The sequence below is a fragment of the Mercenaria mercenaria genome, chromosome 10 (assembly GCF_021730395.1).
Source record: "Mercenaria mercenaria strain notata chromosome 10, MADL_Memer_1, whole genome shotgun sequence".
In the NCBI taxonomy this organism is placed as follows: domain Eukaryota; kingdom Metazoa; phylum Mollusca; class Bivalvia; order Venerida; family Veneridae; genus Mercenaria; species Mercenaria mercenaria.
The window spans coordinates 75,226,744-75,246,328 of NC_069370.1; the positions used below are offsets into that span (position 1 = coordinate 75,226,744).

The 19,585-nt window shown below is 35.5% G+C and overlaps 2 protein-coding genes across 5 annotated transcripts in view; one reads left to right on the forward strand and one right to left on the reverse strand.

Annotated features, from left to right (window-relative positions):
- The window catches only part of LOC123561108 (zinc finger protein 236-like), a 43,042-nt gene extending 23,581 nt beyond the window's left edge, over nt 1-19,461 (forward strand). For 2 of the 3 annotated variants that reach the window (XM_045353293.2, XM_045353294.2), the window contains exons 2-7: nt 748-1,175; nt 3,768-4,241; nt 4,874-6,816; nt 7,230-7,390; nt 11,273-11,356; nt 15,139-19,461. In XM_045353293.2, the coding sequence (XP_045209228.2) occupies nt 748-1,175; nt 3,768-4,241; nt 4,874-6,816; nt 7,230-7,390; nt 11,273-11,356; nt 15,139-15,374 (3,326 nt within the window). In that variant the 3' untranslated portion in view covers nt 15,375-19,461. The remainder of the gene's footprint in view (nt 1-747; nt 1,176-3,767; nt 4,242-4,873; nt 6,817-7,229; nt 7,391-11,272; nt 11,357-15,138) is intronic. The other variant, XM_053516522.1, reaches the window with a different exon arrangement.
- LOC123560111 (aspartate--tRNA ligase, cytoplasmic-like) overlaps nt 1-19,585 on the reverse strand; it is a 97,077-nt gene that overhangs the window by 60,071 nt on the left and 17,421 nt on the right. The window contains exon 2 of one of the 2 annotated variants that reach the window (XM_053516528.1): nt 8,019-8,114. The exons of the other annotated variant lie outside the window; for it this stretch is intronic. Coding sequence (XP_053372503.1) covers nt 8,019-8,059 — 41 coding nt within the window. The 5' untranslated portion in view covers nt 8,060-8,114. The remainder of the gene's footprint in view (nt 1-8,018; nt 8,115-19,585) is intronic. 2 annotated transcript variants of the gene reach the window in all.

The following is a 19,585-nucleotide window of genomic DNA, read 5'->3' on the forward strand; positions in this document are numbered from 1 at the left end:
GATGTGTGACTGTAGTTTAAAATATAAACCTATATCTTGACAACGTGATAGGACTTTAACATTAGTGATGATATATTTTTGACATTGAAAACTGTATCAGCTTGTTACTCTGTTGATTCAAAATCTTATAGCCATGATAGGAGGCTGGAAAATCCTCTTCGAGCCTCACATTTTTAGCTGAAAGAAAATGGTGAAGTTAGTTACCTGCCCAAAGGATCCAATTGGACTACACATAATTTATATGAGCATGACAAACAGAAAATATGGATAGCACAGATACTACACCTTTTTTTGACTTCATAATTATTTTTCTAAGTTTCAAGCCCATACAGTGGTGCCTGATTTTTCTGTAAGTGGATTTAGATAATTGAGATAATTTTGTCTTACTTCCACATTTGGCGGCACAGACATATATATTCTGCCTTTAATGTGTGTCTGCAAGTACCAGTATATAAACACGATAGAAAATCCATATGTAACTACTCCCAGAAAGTGTGTTTTCAAACTGCAATTCAGTGTCAAGCTGTTTATTGAAAATTGAATCAGCAAAGATTACACTGAATTGTAGACAGAAAATTAAAACATTTATGGAATAGGCGTCAGGTCGTTCACACACCCCGCATATAAATTACCGTAATTCATCACATGTTTTATTTCATTGATCAGGATTTGAAAGTAACTGTAGACTTAATCGATACAATTTTATTAAGCACTGCAATAATTATTTTCTGTTTATTTTATTTACAGATGATAATGATGGCGGTGAAGAAACGGGAAAGAACCAGACAGCTACCTCAACGTTAGTATCAGCTGGGGACCAGTCAACTCAGGAAATACGTTACAAGTTGCGACTCATTGCAGACAGTCGGGTAGAGAAGTACGGACTTACAAATGGCTACGAATCTCTTGAATACGACAATGGGGATGACGATGAGAGTTTAATTGTTGGCAACACGGACAGTCAAGACCTTGAAGAACTTGTGCCACAAGACCTCAGTTCAAAGGTCAAGGTCACACAGAATGACCTGGTGTTGGAAAGGTCAGCTCGAGGTGATAGTAATGCAAACTCACCACAGGCAGGGAATCATGAGTTAAATGACATTTCAGCTGAAACCAAAGAAAATCTTGAACAGCATTCAAGCAGACATTTCAAAGGAGATAGTTTGGAGTGTCCTGTAAGTATTTTTGTAGAGTTTTGATTGTTATTTGTTTGTTTTAGGTTGAATTCCATTTGTCAACTGAATTGTATTTTAAAGTTCTACAATGGTAAGCATTTAACCTATCAAGTGTTCCTGGCTTCTTTACCAGTGCTTTCTTGTTCTCTGCAAGTAACTACCAACAGCATGCCCACAGGATTTTTAAAAAGTGGGTACCTGTACCCACTACTTTTGGAAAAAGTGGGTACAGGCTTAAAAAATCTGGGTACACTGAATTTTCCCAAAACATGAACATATGTACTGGTATGAAAACTAAAAGCAACAGATATTAGATAATGTTTACAGTATTTATTCAGTAAACTCAGTCATACTGTATTTATATAGGCCTAGCCTGTTTACTATATGCTGCTAAGGCATAAAGAACAGTATTTAACTATTACGAATGTCTAAGGCCTAAATGCTTCAGCAGCTTTTTCTCTGGCTTAGGCATTTGCTTACAGTAGCACTCAATGACCATTCTGTTCTGCATATTATCAACAGTACGCCTGCAGGAACTTGCTGTATGATGCCTATTTTGTAGTGAAAACCCGGCCTTTCATATGGCACTGAGGTCAATTTAATATTTCCACCCAGAATGAAGTTTTTCATGCTCGTCTGCCATTTTTGTTAGTGACGTATTTGGAGTAATCTAGATCGCGCAGATGTTTGCCGCTGGAAGCTTATTGGTTTTCTGTTCAAAAGCAAGCGTTTCCCGGGTTTTAGGTTAGCGACCACCAATGTTTGAGCTGAATTCATTTATTTGCCGGCCACAACAAATATGCGTACCTGTACGCACGGCCATCGAAAAATTTGTGTGCACATCGTGTTTTCTGTGTGAAAAACGCAGGATTCTGCGTGACTGGGCATGTTGAACCAACTTCTCCACATGAATCAGAAGTGGAGGGCTAATGGTTTCAGACACAAAGTGTTAAAGATTATCAAATCTCCACAAAGAACACAAGCCTGAACTGAGATTCGAACTCTGTGCCCTGCGATCGTAGATGGCCACTGTTTCTAAGTGTGTTTGCACATATTTGACTTTGTATCGCAGTGGTGAAAGATGCTTTGTTCAGTGTAGTTTGATAAAAGAAATATATGTAAAAAAAAATGTCTGAAAACATAATGTGATATCATTTATTATGCCCCCAAATGTGGGCATATTAAAATCACACTGTCCGTCCATATGTGAGTCCGTGTAAATTCTTGTTTGGGCTGTAACTGCCATTCATAAAGAGATTTTGAGATAACTTGGCATCAATGTTCACCATAATGAGACGACTTGTCATGCGCGAGACCCAGACCCCTAGCTCCAAGGTCAAGTCTTACTGAGAGGTCAAAGGTTAAAACAGGGTCTTTTTCGTGTCTGGTCCATAACTATGACATCCATGAAGGGAATTTGAAATAACTTGACATAAATGTTCACCAAAATAAGATGATGTGACATGCACAAGAATCAGACCCCTAGCTCCAAGGTCAAGGTTACACTTAGAGGTCAAATGTTAGCAGGGTCTGTTTTGTGTCCTGTCCATAATTCTGCCATCCATGAAGGGATTTTGAAATAACTTGGCACAAATGTTTGTCATAATGAGACGATGTATCATGCACAAGACCCAGACCACTAGCTCGAAGGTCAAGGTCAGACCTAGAGGTTAATGGTTAATATGGTCTGTTTCTTTTCCGGTCCATAACTGCCATCAATGAAGAGATTTTAAAATTACTTGGCATAAATGCTCAGGGGCATTTGTGACAGCTCTGATTTTGCTTGTGTAGTTGAAATAGGGTTTGTATTGGTATAGTATTAGAAGGAATGTTTTTAGGATTATTTAGTCAGGGTCAGAGTTAGTACTACTGAAAAAAGTATGTGACCAATATCTTTCATGACTGCAGATATTTTTTGATTGGTGGAAGTTTGGATTGTTCATTAGGATCATCATTGTTATAAAAAATAGCATTTTCTTTTCTAATATTTCTTTTAAAAACATTGATGGTATTTTGGTATACAATAAAGACAAAGGATGAAATTATTTTGGAGATATTTATGAATATCATTTGTAGTGTAAGTTTTTGAGTATAAGGAAAAAATGTTCTGTTAATGACTGATAGTGACAGAGGAGTGGAAAACCTGATTTTTGCAGAATTTCAACTTGCTTGAATTTTTATGCCCCCACCATCTACATATAGTGATTGTCCTTCCGTTTGTGCCGTCGAGTTTAAATGGACCGTTCGTCTAGAATACCTACTAAGACTTGATACTAATGAGATGTAACTGTGACCATCTACTCAATACTGACTCGTTGACCTGACTATTTGACTAGTGCTTATGGCCATTCTGTTAACCCAATGAGACGTTGCTGCTCATACCTCAAGAATGAATTGATACTAATACAGATGTAAACTGTGACCATTCCTCATCTTCAGACATCACCTGACCTCAGTTTGACCTTGACCTTGACCTCGTTTTAGACTTAGGTGCAAAATCTACCGACAAAGACTCCACTGGGGGCATCAAGCGTTTATTGAATGCAGCTCCTTGTTTTTGTCTGTGTCAGCTGATGTTTGTTTGTTTTTCAGGTATGTCATGTGACTTTCAAATCAAAAGATGTGCTTCATGAGCATTTACTCACAACCCAGGACATTCTGCACATGAAAGTCAACATCGCACAGCAAGACATAAATAACCGCAAGAGACATCTAGACGAAGACAACAGGTCTGTAGATTCTACAAGTCCTACTTCTCATGATACAGTTTCCGAGCACTCAGATTTCAATACTGACAGAGATAACGAAATGGCCAGTAAACGTCCACGAGATGAACGACTATCACCGCAGAGTCAGTATCTTAGCGCATTGCCTCCACATTTAACGCCAGTAAAAGAAACAAGCTACGACAGTCATATGAGAGCGTATGAAGCCTCGTTAAAGTCTTCAAACAGTGAGATGGTAGACCCACATGTATGCCAGGTGTGTTCGAAGATGTTTCCAAAGCCAAGTGATCTGAAACGTCACATGATGTGTCATACTGGAGAGAAACCGTTCAGATGTGAGGTAAGATCAATTTTGAAGTGAGGATGTTGAAACTATTTGTGGTCAACCGGTTCCAGTAAATGTATATTTTTGTTACATTTTTCCTATATTTCATTGTGATCACTCTGTTGTCCTTCCATTATTGACCTTGTTAAGTTACATTATGTTATTAGATTTGAGAGATATATTTCAAAGAACAAAGCACAGCTACAATTTTCATACTGATTTACATAAAAAAGAATCCCTTGAAATAAATACACAAGATACAGTTAGATCAGCAAAGCTTTATCACTTACTACATTGTCACTGATGATTTCCAATACTTTATTGAAAAATGTAAAATAAAAGCCTATGTTCTACAGGAACTTCTGGAATGCTTATGAAGGCACAGATACAAGTTAGAGAAAGTTAGGTCTGAGGTTATGATACTAGTCTTGTAACACATACATCTGATTTACATATTTAGAATTGACAAATGGCAAGGCAGTATTCTTACACTGGTCTCGAAACACAGTTCTATAACCTTGCAACAAGATTTTCTTGTAAAGATGTGGTAGCAAAATATATAAGTTTAAACAAACCAACAGATCTGATAGACAGTGCTTTCTTTTGAAGTTTTTTCAGTTATATCTTTTAATGTTTGTATATTCCAGTATTGCAATAAACCATTTCGAGCCAAAAGTAGCATGCACTACCATCTGAAAGCTACTCATGGAGTGGAGATAGAGTTGAGTCCCGGTCTAGAAGAACGCTACCTCCGCATGAAAACTCGTGCACAGATGAATCTCCTTCAAAGAGGTCACCTAACGGGCCTACCACAAATATACGGGTCAGAATCAGGAAATTACCGCAGGGAAAATGTTGATTTTGATGATTTAGATGAAGATGCCAAGTCGACTGATTCTTTTTGTCAAAATATGGGTACTGGATCGGATCTTGCATTAGACACAATATCTCAGGGTAAAAATGGTGAAACGGGTAATGATTCTAAATTGGCATTAGATTTGAGCAAGTCGGGGATCAGTAATTTGACAAGTAGTGAAGTGCAGTCCACCAGTAAAGGCGAGGGAATTGGTTTTGTCGAGGCACCATTTAAGAGAAGCAGATTAAGTGTTCAGAATGAGACAATCTTAGTTACCAGATTAGACGGCCTTGACATGATCCGTGGAAAAAATTCTTCTGTATTCAAATGCTACCTTTGCAGTGAAATGCTTCCTTCCTTGGGCAAAATGCAGAATCACTTATCAGTACATTATCATAAAAATAACGTTAATTATCAGTGTTGTTTTTGTGACAAAATATTTCAGCAGAAAGCTTACATGCAGGACCATATGAGACGCAAGCATTCCTCGGATATCTCAAGCTTATGTAATACCAAAGATTCTTCATTGATATACAATGGTCAGTTAGATGAGGACAGTTCGTTATCATGCAGATTTTGTCTAAAAAAGTTTGATAATATGATCTCACTTCATAAACACACACGCCTTCATACCTGGAGTAAGAATTATTGTTGTAAGATATGTGGCAAAACATTCAGCCAGTACACCAGTCTGCAGATGCACATTTCAAGACTTCACTGGAAAACTGCCGGAAAATCCAAAGTGAGGTCATCTTGGGTCAGAAGCAGACGGCACTTTGTTTGGAGATTACCACCAAAGCTTCATAATGTTTTTCCTACAAAAGCATCGGAACCTTTAAATCTTATGCGTAAAAGTAAAAATCAAAATATTTCAGCGCTGCCAAATCAAAATTTCACCATCGTAATGCCACGGTCCCCATCAACAGCAGACGGCAATATCTCTGATGTAGCAGATGCAGGTTTTTCCCAGCATTCCTCAGACAATAACTGGTCAGAATCAATGTCAGACAACCCTTTGCATGATACAGACGATGGTGATGTTGAAATAAGAACTGCCCCGAAAAGGTCACTACTGCCATTGAGGCGTGACATGTCACCAAGGGGAAGAACCTCAAGAAAATCCACACCAGTTCATTTATCATATCAAAACCACACAACCTCAGACAATGATTTACCTCTCAATTTTTCAAAATCTGACAGAAGTCCTCAGGATACCAATAACAATGAGGCATCAGATGGCGCTTGTAACGGGGTATCACCAGAGCTACAGCTACCCATCACTGCCAGTAATCCAGAAGCGATCATGCCTGGGTATGCACTTGGCACCACCAATCATCTCCTGATGGCAAAGGCTTTAGCGGCCCATCAATCACTTACTCATCATTTAAACAATACCTCACAACCAATGATATTTCCTCCAAACCACCTACCTCCGAGTCTAGCGGCAATGAACCAGATGATGTCACTGCCAGTTAGCACACCCCTCATGCCAGACCAACATGCTGGTACCAGTAAATCACCCTCGCCGGCCAGTCATTCATCATCAAAATCTGATACCTCACCAGAAGATCGTGACAGCAAGGACGGTATACGTGAAAGTATTCTCGGTTATCCTAGGTTCCCGTTGGGTCAGGAGAAGGCTGGGCCTCTTTGGTCGTTCAACATGTACAGTCCCCCAGATACAGGTCATACTGATGGACGCAAAGTTACATCTTTATCTAGGACTCATTCAAGGTATAGTGATAAATTTGCATATTACTGGTCTCAAGATGCCAGACATGTTTAATATGACATTCTTTCAAAAGGGTGTTGACACATCTTTTTCATACTAGGAAGTTGTCAGTTGTTTTTTTTTTATGCTTTATAAATCCAGGAAGTTAATTTTCCTGACTGCCATACATACTGTTAAATAATTCATTTTGTGGTAACATAATTTCATGGTCTGACAAAAACCACTATTTTGTAGGGATTAGAATTCATGGATTTCAACCTTTTTAATATAAAGAGAATGAGAGTTCTACTTGTTTGTTGGGATTGAATTTTGTAGATCCACTCAACCACATGATCTGCAAAAATTAGTCCCCCATGAATATTTCTGATTTCACAGTATTGACATACTGTTATTAGCCTAAGTGACTCCGTTTCAGACTTGGAATTGTGCAATCACCCATCAACCGGGAAGCTATGTGCAAAGCAACCACGCTAACAGACGGACGTACGGTATATAAATGTCCATTCTGTTCAAAAGAGTTTGTATCCTATTCAGATATCAATCGGCACATGGACTTCCATGAAGGTAAGATAAAAGGTAATAATCACAAACCAAGGTACATGTATATACCAGGCTTCTAACATTCCTTTCTGTCCCTTATGCCAATTTTATTGGAGCAAGACGTTTGGTTGATATTTTTTTACCCATTAAATGTATCTGCAGTCTTCACCAAGCTGTACGGTAGCAGGGTTTCAGTGATTTCAGAGATAATGCCTGCAAGATATCTTTGGAATGCAATTTTATTATTTCTTTACCCCCATCCCCCTGCAAAAATATCTTAATATATATATATGAAAAAGAAAAATTTACATGGAGTTCATTTTCAATAAAAATTCAAACATTTTGCAATATTGAATGCATTGGGAACAGAAAAGGAATTGTAGTTGATATTGTGCTTTGCTTTTGCTTCTTGTTTTATAAGCTCGTCTGAACTTTATTCAGGGTGAGTTATCAGTAAAGGTGGATGTACTGTCGTCTTGCATCCATTGTCATGCATCAACAGTTTTAGCTTGACTGTACAGAGTTAAAACAAGAAAAGCTTGGTTTCTAGCATGCTTAGATGGACATCTCCCAAGTTTGTTAAAATGGTTCCCCTTGCCTCGGGGCCTTTTCAGGAACCGCCAGAGCTTCAAATAGAAAAAATAACATTTAAACAACTTCTTACAAACCAGTGGATGGATCTTTACTAAACTTGGTCTGTAGCATCAATGTTTGAACCTCTCTCAATTTTATACAAATCCCCTTTTAGTGGCTACCAAAACTAAAAATAGAAAAATCTATAAAAGACTTTCTCATGAAGCACTTGTTAGATCTTTACACATTTTGGTCTCTAGTATCCAGGTGTAGACCTCTCTCAAGTTTTATAAATTGTTCTGCTTGGCTCCTTTTAGGGACTGCCAAAGTTAAAAATAGAAAAAAATAAACTACTTTTTTTCATGAACTGCTTGATGGATCAATACAATCTTAGCATGTAGCATCTTTGCATGGACCTCACCAATGTTTATTCAAAGCAAGATCAAAAGCTCATGGTCCACTTCCATCAGGTGACATTAGCCCATTTGGGCTTGTTATTTAGGAAGTTGTAGTAGATGAATTGAAACTGGATCAATAAAACAAGTACTGTATTTATTTACCTGTAATACAGGGAAATTAAGAATACTTCCTGCCAGAAGATACCTCCCAGTGAAATAAGTGGATCAAAACATTATCTAAGATAAACAAGTAAAATGGAAGTTACGTAATATCTAAAAGACATAATGTTAAAATTAATGTGATCAATAACAATGTTGCATAGTCAGCAAAAATTAGTAACAAATATACTGTAAACAAAACCCATAATTTTTTTATGAAATAGATAGTAACCTATAAAATTAATGCTTGGCCTTGTTCTTTTTATCAGAGCAGCCCTGTTTATTCATACGTATTTCTCTTCCTTTAGTTTTGAACAGTTGAAAATGATTATAAAAAGTGACCTCCTAAAATTGAAAATGACTTCCAGACCCAAACACGCAGAGTCGTAATGATCCCTATAAACATTTCCAGACCCAAACACACAGAGTCATTATGACACCCTGTCAAAACTTCCAGAAGTTTGTTTTTTTTCAATTGACAATTTTTATGTGATTAAACATTCTGGGACATAAGGGTTCAGTATTGATATGTAATTTAGTGAAGTATATTTATTAGAAGTAAGTTTTAGCAGGGTTACTGTAAATAGCAGTAGATCTATCAAAAAGAAATCATTTAGATTGCATAATGTTTGCAGTAATAGGCATGTTTTACAAATAGCTATGTAGAAAGATGCAATACCTTATTTAAGCCTTGAAAAATGATGTTCTGGCATGGGATGTCTGCACAGTGTATGCTGATATAGATCTTGCTGATGCATCTTTGCTATTGTCTTTTTATTCTTTGGTAGCATAGGCAGAAATGACACATTGACTGAAAATTCTCCTCAAATAATTTTGAATGCATTGTTTATTACTAGCAATATAAGAACTATATTCTATAGTCTTTGTGGAAATGAAACAGCAGTTTAGGCAAACACCTGCATGTTATCTACATATTAGTGCTGTAAATTATTTCCTATTTCCAGTCTTGTTATTGCATTAAATGAATAGCAATTTATGTGAATGTAAAAATTTTCAATTATATTACAGAATAGTAAATTACAAAATTATCATTTATGAACCAGCAGTGACAGTGCACTTACAAGCATTATACAGTGTAATCTGAGAAACCCAAGCAATGTTCAGACTTCTTGTAGGTTTTATAGTTTATCAGTATTCTCACAACATGCTTCATTTCCAATGGAAAATAATATTTCTTGAAATTTTTATGTAATTTGATTAAAGTATTCCTTGAAATTTATTACCTGTTGCTAAACTTTCCATTCTTTCAAAAGAATATTTTATTTCACAAACATTGTCATCCTATTCATGAAGTTTGATCTTTCTTTTGGCACCATTTTCTGTTCTGGCCGTTTTTTAAATTTTGAAAATCCCTTGAAATCATTGCATCAGATTTTGTCACTATGTGACCCGCAACAATTTACTGTCGGGGTGTCTGTCATTATACAGTAATAATTTTGTCAGTTTTGTAAGAATTATTCAAATAAACATGTTTTTCGTAACTAATTCAGTAATAAGTAGTATAGCAACTTGAGTCATTTCTTTTTTGGTAATTTGACCGACCTTTTCCACTTACCGTAGATACCCGTGTATAATGCGCACCCGTGTATAATGCGCACCACCGATCTTAGTCCAAAATCCTGGGAAAAAAAAAAAAAAAAAAAAAAAAAAAAAAAAATTTTGGTCAATTTTGAGGTGGATGGAAAACGAAAGTAGAGTTTACATCGACACCGGTAATAAATTTTATCTCCACGGCGGAGAGCAGCATCGGTCTCACGGTACTATCGATTTTTGTTTTCTCGAAAATAAAACCAGTAAATTATTGTTATATTTGTTGTTTTACCTTTTTTAATTCACTATTTTGAATAAATAAATAGCAGCTGATTCAATATTTCGGAATGGTATCTTTCAAAATGACATAAGCTTCTCAATTTAAACTGATAACAAAAGGTGTGATAGTCTTTTTGTCACGATCATAAAGCCAGTAATTACCGGCAATCAACGTGTCACCTCGTGTCAATTATGTTGTTCACAGTTTGATCTCGGTTAAAGATAATTCTCGATCTTTAATTAGTAACATAATTTTTGTGATTTATAAACATTTCTTTCGTCAAAATACTTTTAAATTTATATGAAATTAATTTTGTTTGAAAAAAAAATAAACAATTCGATCTTTTACGGAACGTAACGGCAATCTTAGATTTTAGCGGAGACAGTAAGCGCGGGGAGTAGTTTCCCTTTACCAAAATGGCGAACATCGGTAACAAACTTGTTTTGAAGTTGGAAAATTGTCTATACCTGTGTATTATGCGCACCCACGATTCGGGGGTGGTCCCGGGGGTCAAAAAACTGCGCATTATACATGGGTATCTACGGTAACTGTTTTTATCACCAGTTTTTCCTGATCACTTCAATCATTGAGTTTATGTGGCAAATAGGCTAAATTTATTAATATCGTTATGAATAATTTTGAGTACCAGGTAAATAAGATGATGTCAATAATAGAGTTGTACTACATAGTTTATGAACAGTTTTCATGGCATTATAATGCACACCACATTTGAGGCACTACAGTTGAATAGTATATAGGCGACTAGAATTTGGTTTAGGCAAGTAAAGATATAGTTGAAGCTGCCCTGTGGGCAAGTGCTCTTCCAATTTAAGATTGAACCCAGAATAAATATTTATGGATTGGAGAAATCATGGGTATCCATGAAATTCAATTCCTCCAGAAGAAAGAATGATTTCTGAGTAGCTGATATATATATATGTGTTTGTTATATTTCAGACATACGGCCGTACAAATGTCATTACTGCGACTACTACGCGAGAACGAACAGTCAGCTCAAGGTCCATATGATGAGACATCAAGGTTTGTAGAAATATTTCTCAACAAGACACTTAAAGAATTTAATAGTATTGGCCATTTAATAGTTTCAGATGCGTTTTTAGCCCAATATTCTATTTCATTAGTATTCTTTATTTTATTTGAATGGATTTTTCATGGGAGGAACTTGAACAGTAAACAAGCACCCAAGTTGGAAGTTGTACACTGGTTCATATTCTTGACTTTTATTGGCATACTCAACAATCAATCTGTAGCCACTTGTGGGAACGGATTGAAACTCCACAAACTTATTCAGTGTGATAAACCGACTAAAAACATTGCACATGTTCAAAAACACTATTTTTTAGCTCACCTGTCACATAGTGACAAGGTGAGCTTTTGTGATCGCGCAGCGTCCGTCGTCTGTCCGTGCATGCGTGCGTTCGTGCATGCGTAAACTTTTACTTGTGACCACTCTAGAGGTTACATTTTTCATGGGATCTTTATGAAATTTGGTCAGAATGTTCACCTTGATGATATCTAGGCCAAGTTCGAAACTGGGTCACGTGCAGTCAAAAACTAGGTCAGTAGGTCTAAAAATAGAAAAACCTTGTGACCTCTCTAGAGGCCATATTTTTCAATGGATCTTCATGAAAATTGGTGAGAATGTTCACTTTTATGATATCTAGGTCAACTTCGAAACTGGGTCACATCCGCTCCAAAACTAGGTCGGTAGGTCAAATAATAGAAAAACCTTGTGACCTCTCTAGAGGTCATATTTTTCATTGGATCTGCATGAAAATTGGTCAGAATTTTCATCTTGATAATATCTAGGTCAAGTTTGAAACTGGGTCACATGCGGTCAAAAACTAGGTCACTAGATCTAAACATAGAAAAACCTTTTGACCTCTCTAGAGGCCATATTTTTCAACGGATCTTCATGAAAATTGGTGAGAATGTTCACTTTGATGATATCTAGATCAAGTTCGAGACTGGGTCACATGCAGTCAAAAACTAGGTCAGTAGGTCTAAAAATAGAAAAACCTTGTGACCTCTCTGGAGGCCATATTTTTCATGAGGTCTCGATGAAAATTGGTGAGAATGTTCACCTTGATGATATCTAGGTCGAGTACAAAACTGGGTCACATGCCTTTAAAAACTAGGTTATTATGTAAAATAATAGCAAAACCTTGTGACCTCTCTAGAGGCCATATTTTTCAATGGATCTTCATAAAAATTGGTCAGAATTTTTATCTTGATGATATCTAGGTCAAGTTCAGAACTAGGTCACATGAGCTCAAAAACTAGGTCACTATGTCAAATAATAGAAAAAACGATGTCATACTCATGTTCATGTGGGGACAGGTGAGCAATTCAGGACCATCATGGTCATCTTGTCTTTGTTACAAAATTTTGCCCCATTTTTGACTTAGCAATTTTTGTTCAAGTTTTTGCATGTAAGCTGGTGTCTCAGTACCCACTTGAAATGGATTGAAACTTCACACACTTGTTCACTGTAATGATCTGATTTGCAAAGGAGAGGTTTCTTAACACTACTTTGAATTTTTATAAAGTTTTGCCTCCTTTTGGACTGTTATATTCATTCAGTTTACCAGGCTGTCCTCCGCTCTTGTTTGTTGAGTTTGCACACACAGGTTTGGACAAATAGCAAATTTCTACCTTTTAATAGTTGAGGAAAATCTCTGGTGCCCTTCAGGTAGTATATAGAAACATGCAGGAACCTCAGTAGAACCAAAGGCTTTTCAAGATGGGTGGCTTCCTAATATGATGCCTAAGTAGGGCTCAAACCCATGAGGGGCAAGTTATAAAAACCCCTGGTAGGTCCCCAGTTCAGTAGAGAGAGTGTGACTACGACAGACCATCTATGCCAATGTTCTCCGTTACCATTATGTTGTTGCTTTAAAAATCCAACAAGTACATTTTCATAATATGCAAATGAGGAGTAGGTAAAGTGGTAGGAGGGTTTGGGGAAGTGAAAAAGAGCAAGGATGAATATTAAACAGGGAAAAACATGCTCCAAAAACACAGTCTCCATACACCGCCAACCGCAGCAGTGCAAACACAGACGTGCATGAGACACGTGTCTTCAATTTGATTTATGTGGGAAACTTGTCAGTTACTTGAGGAGTCTAAGTCAGTAAACCTACAGAATCGAGAAGCATGGATTAGGTTGACTGATGACAGTTAGCCAGCCTCATGGAAATGTGTATATGACCATAACAAGCTGTTGTACTGTACACCCAGTTATTGATTCAGATGTCCATGCTGTTGTACTGTACACCCAGTTATTGATCCTGATGTCCAAAGCTAAAAAAACAGACACATTAATATGTGAGAGGTAGTAAAATACTGTGCAGGGTATTTGAACCAGATCTGTAGATAAAGGTCAAGGTCATAAATGAAGGTCAAAGGTCAAATTTGTCCTTCATGTTCGTGTCAGGAGCATAATTTCATTCAAGATTTTGATTTCAGTCTTGGCATACAAGTAGATGGCAATGAGACAATGTGTCCATGAACCAGGTCTCTAAGTCAAAGATCAAGGACACAGAAAGGTCAGATCTATCCTAATTTGTGTCCAGAACATAATTTAAAGAAGACATAGAAAAGATTTTATTTTTGTATGCCATGTTCATAACTTGTGACTTCAGAAAACTAGTAGGCTACTTGTATTATTGTGGTTCAGATGGCATTTCAGGTCTTATTAATCAATGAGGTACCAGGTTATGAAATGAAGAAATATGCACTCAGTTTCATAAAATCAAAGAAACTTCCTGCAGCTAGTTGAGTCATTAAAATTGCCAAAGCAATAAAACTGAATGATCAATGTTAACAAAGGAGAATTGGTAAAGTGCAGACAAGTTAAATCGGAACATCATTTTGTAGATCAATATCTCAGATGCCTTTCAAATTTCTTTAATCTGGAGCTCTGTAATGATGTTTGGAATATTTTGGTTATTGCAATAAGCTGTTTAGTACCAGGTATTCCATAAGGAAAACTGTTTAGATTGTAAACTTTCAAAAGGATCCTGTCATTTGGAAGGATGGAATACAAAATCCTCTTGAACAGACCTTATTCCACCCTCCCCCTCTGTCAAACTTGTATTGAGCAGCTAGCCAGGAAAGTGACTCTGTCTGCCTGATTAAGGCATGTGATTGATTAAGACAAGGTTAAATTAGAACAAAAAGTGATTTTGTGGAGTTAGCTGACATGCTGTTTAATACCCCAGTCACACATATGGCGCGGATAGCTACGTCCAGCTACGGATAGAAACGTAGTAAACCGTATCGATCCGTACCTGAGCCGTACGGATTGATACGAATTAATACAGATTACTACGTTAAGGTACAGCTCAGGTACGGATCGATACGGATTACTACGTTCCTATCCGTGGCTAGACTTAGCTGTCCGCGCAGTATGTGTGACTGGGGTATAAGGCAAGTGGCTCTTTAATATAGGTGGCCACTAAGGTGTGTGTAACTGTATTTTATGTTGTTGTTTTTTTTGTTATGATGCTTGTGCTGTATGTTAGATGCCAGATAATGTGGTTTCTTGCTGGCCTTGTAAATCAAGTATAAGAATCTATTTTGGGAAAAGTATTTATAAGAACTTACAGTGCAACCTGTATAGACTGAACACAACTGAAAAGACTATGTGTTTGTTGTACAGAGGATTTGTTACTGCTAAAAGTAGTTTGTGAAATGGAAATGAAAATGTCTTCCTTATAGAGAAATGATTTCTCTTCAGAGATGATATTTACTGAGGTTCTGCTGTACCTGTTTGAGTTTGAATTCTGTTATATTTTCAGGGATAAGAGAGTTTTGTTGCAAACTCTGCAACTACAAGGGGGTCACTCAGTCTGACCTGAATCGGCACATGAAGTCCCAGATACACATGTTGAAGTCCCGTAATGCATGCACTTATTGTGGGGAAGGGTTTGTGACTACGAAAAATTTAGAAAAACATCTCGATGGCAACTGCATTGTGAAAATGCAGAAACTACACGGTGGACTAGATCTACCTCTGCAAGAAAGAGTAGCTTAAAAGAGCTGAATTTTATCTGTATTTGAAAAAGATGAGGCTATTTTTATCTTCACCAAAAAGAGTGAAGTGGACCAAAACTACCTCTAAATGGAGAGTATCTTCTAAGGGGAGATAATTTATGTTTGAAGGGATGAGTAGTCTAGGTTGTATATGGTAAATTAGTTGATATTTTGATTGTTTTTAATTGACTACCTCCATGATGAGAGTTTGCATTAATGTCATATTATGTAGTACACAGAAAGGTTGGGAATTTTTATCGTACTACCTCTGCCTAAGGAACTATTTTAAAATTGCAAGACATTTATGCTAAATCTACCTCAAAGGTATTTCTTAAATTTCTCTTTTTTTTCACTTTCACATCAGCCTACAAACAAAAACGGGTATGTAGAGGCTGTCCTGTCATAGCTCTGATGTTTGGTCCACCAAATCTGTAGCAGGGTTCTTGCCATATTTCGACTTTGATGTTGCTTGATTTAGATTGCATTTGTACATCATTCTTAAGATCTTGAGAGGTGATAGTAACTCCTTTGTGAATTTGAAAGATATCTTTAGCAATAACATTTTTATGGCAAATTTTTTTTTCTTCCCAGTGTCAAATTCTGTCATAGGTCAGTTATTTTTCTCTATAAATTTATTAGGGAGCTGTGGCTTTTATATTTTACTTAGAAATCCTGAAAGTTTTGTAACAGTAAGTAAAGCTAAAACTTCAGTTTTAATTTTTTTATGTCCATAAAGGACTAAATTTGCTATGGAAAATTATGGACCTCATCAAAATCTTTCTTCAAAGATAATTCAAAAAAGAAAATTGAGAAAATACTAACTCCTGGAGGTTTATAGAATGGGTAGCATACCTTGGGTTTATAACTCCTGGAGGTTTATAGAATGGGTAGTATACCCTAGGTTTATAGAGAAATCAAGGAAAACCCTCGTTTTGGAAAATGTGGACCAGACTGCAGCATTTGCATCAACTTTGATAACAGTTAATGAAAATGTATCCTTTTTTGAAAGGTTGGTTTAGAAAACTATATCAGAAGAAACTCTGTTATTAAGATGTTTATAAGAAGAAAATAGTTTATCATTATTTAGGATCATTGTTATGTTTGTTTGTATATTGCCTTTTTGCAAGTATTTCTTTTGATTTTCAATGTGATATTTGTCATAATTGAAATATATTTATAAAGAAAACCATTCCTTTATGTGAATTCCAATTGCAAGCATTCCAAGATGTTTGGTTATATTGATGTTATTGCTTATGATTCTTAAGATTTTTTTGTTTGTCAAAACATGAGAGAAGATATGTTGAAGAAAATTGTAAACTGGGAAATATGATAGTGTAGTTTGTTGTGTGATGTTGGCCTTGACAAAAGCTTGATAAGTTCACTGACCATAATTATGAGAAACTTGTATATTCACTTATTAGTGAAGATGTTACGTATTGCTGGAATAACCCCTATTGTTGTGTTTTATAAAAGGTGTTGTGTTTGTACAGCCTAAAGTGTGAAATGTAAATTTAAATAATTTCGAGAGGTAAAATGTTGGCTTTGTGTGGATTGTTTACTTTGCACAATTTTTATTCAGGCTGATATAATTTATCATGTGTTTGTATCAGAAAATGGGTTGTCAAAAACATTCAGCAGCTTTGTTGGTTTAATGTTATACCCTAAAAGTTATTGTTATGCCTTACTGTTAAATCTATAATTATAGTCCATTCCATTGGCCTAAAAGGTACTAGTGATAAAATGTGGTGGCGCAAAACATTGATATTGACCTGTGCTAAAGTCCCAGTTAGCATGCCTGTTATAATTCAGCAGTGACGTTTTAACTATATGAAGTCCTACACAAATTTAGACCATAACACTTGGTCATATCTACCAACTTCTGCAGTTTTCCAATTTAATGACTCCTTTCTTCAAATAACCCGAACGTTTTCAATTTCAATCAGGAAGCAGTTTTTGCTTTTTAGGGTCCATTGATATGATGACTTATTAACCTGTTAAAAAGGATATCAGCGTGGGGCTTTTCCCATTGTTAATATCATTTTTCCTAGATTGATAAATCTTCGTATCATCTGACCTGAAAAACAATAATTGTACAAAACTTTACTGAGAGGCAGGAGTGTGAATTTCTTCCGATTCTAATTAAGGTTTGTAATGATTTAATTTAAAAGATTTTGATAAGGAAAGTGTAACTTTATTTTTGTCAGAGATTATATTTTAAAGTTGACCTAAATTGTGCCTAAGAGATTATATGATACTGGTATGACAGTCTACCTCAGTTTTAGATACGTTTTGCATACAAAGAAAAAACAACTTGAATTTATTTCCCAGTTTACAGTTTCTTGCATTTGCCATGTTTTGTCAGAAATGAGTCAATATTTCCAAGTTGTAGTTCAATGTTTTGAATTAAAGCACAAATGATAGGAATGGAAATTTTTTACATTTTTAAATATATGAATTAAGTCTTAAAACAGGGATGAATATTGTCCAGAATTTTAATGTGTGATGTTTATAACTTACTTGTTTGGGGGAATATGAACACAATTTGTGATAGAATGTTATGTTTTGTAAAGATTTATATAGAAAATTATAACAAAGTAGAAGTAGAACATTATATGACTTACAAGATAGTATTATAGAATGTTTCATGTCTGTGTATTTTTGTCTGTGTTAATTGTTGAATCATTGGATGTTAATTGGCACATTTTGTGAAGTTAGACCAAAGATGATCAGGATCATAAAATTCCTCCTTTTTCCCCCCCCCCCCCAAAAAAAAACCAACAAGAAATATAATTAGTAGTATCATAACAAAAACGTATGTCTATATATGTAATTGTGTAATATTTTGAGAGGTTGTAGCTTTACTACTATGTGCAATCCTTCTATATAATGTGTCTGCAAAGGTATATCGGAGTAATCTACTGTAAAATCATTTAATTTCATGGACATGAAATTTCATGGTTTTGGTCAAAACGACAATTTCTTGGGGATATGAATTTGTGGATTTCAGCTTTTGAACTTAAAATGAATGGGAATTTTACTTGTTAGTTGGGATTAAATTTCGTGGATTGACTCAATCACGAAAATTAGTTGCCCACGAATATTAATACAGTATTCACGTAGCCTGCAAGACATAATTCTACATGTTTAGAACTTTACAAGTACAAGTAAACTTTTAATTTATTACATTTAGCATTACCAGACTTACATAATGTATTTGTAAAAAGCTGAAATCACAAAGTGCAGAAGGTTGGTATAAATAAAAGTGTGGAATAAACCGGTGTTGAGAGCTTTATTGTAAATATGAATGGTCACCAAACAGTGTTGGTGGCTTGTAATTTTTGTTTCTTTGTTGTTTTCTGTCCATTAAAAATATATATAGTTGTTTTGTTACATGCCAGATTTTATGACTTTTTGTATTTGATTTTGTAGATATTCTTGTAATTACATTTAATCAAAATTACATTATTTTCCTATACATGTTTTCAGAGATAGACCTACCTGATTGATATTATCCCATTAAGTCACATGTAATATAATTATGTTGTAGAACCAAACATGATTTCATGCCATTTTGCCAGTACAGATAATTTTGTACCAGATTTATATTTCTTCTGAATTTGAAAATTATTCTTTTGTTGTCATTTTAATTCTTACTGTTTGGACACATTGGATAAAGTATGTTTCTGAACTGTAAACTTTATGTAATTTTGGGGAAATAAGATAGATCGCTAGAAATAGGAAAAAAAGTTTACAATGAAACAATTTGCTTAATGTTTTTTTGTTTTGTTTTTTTCTGAATTCCATAGTTTGCCTGTATTCTTTACAATTAAAGGGCCGACTTGGTTCTCCAGGCAACTTTTATCAGTTATCTGCTTACAGCTATAACATGGAAATTTAATGGCCATTACGCCCAGCATGAATTGCAAGAGAGCAATTAATTTGGTCAGTTTTCGGAATCAGGTGTGTGTTGTTACATGTTGAAATTTCACACTAAGCATGTATGCTGTATAAATATCTCTGAGAGAAAATACAAGTTGAACTCTGAATCTCTAAAAAATATTCACAAAAAAAAAAAAAAGATAAAAATATACAAATTTAAACTATTCAGCACTGTTATTATGATATTATGGTATTTGTGTCACACTAAAAAAACATGAAGTAATGCAACTTCTTCTAGCACAAAATAAACTACAATAGAGAAGGTTTATTACT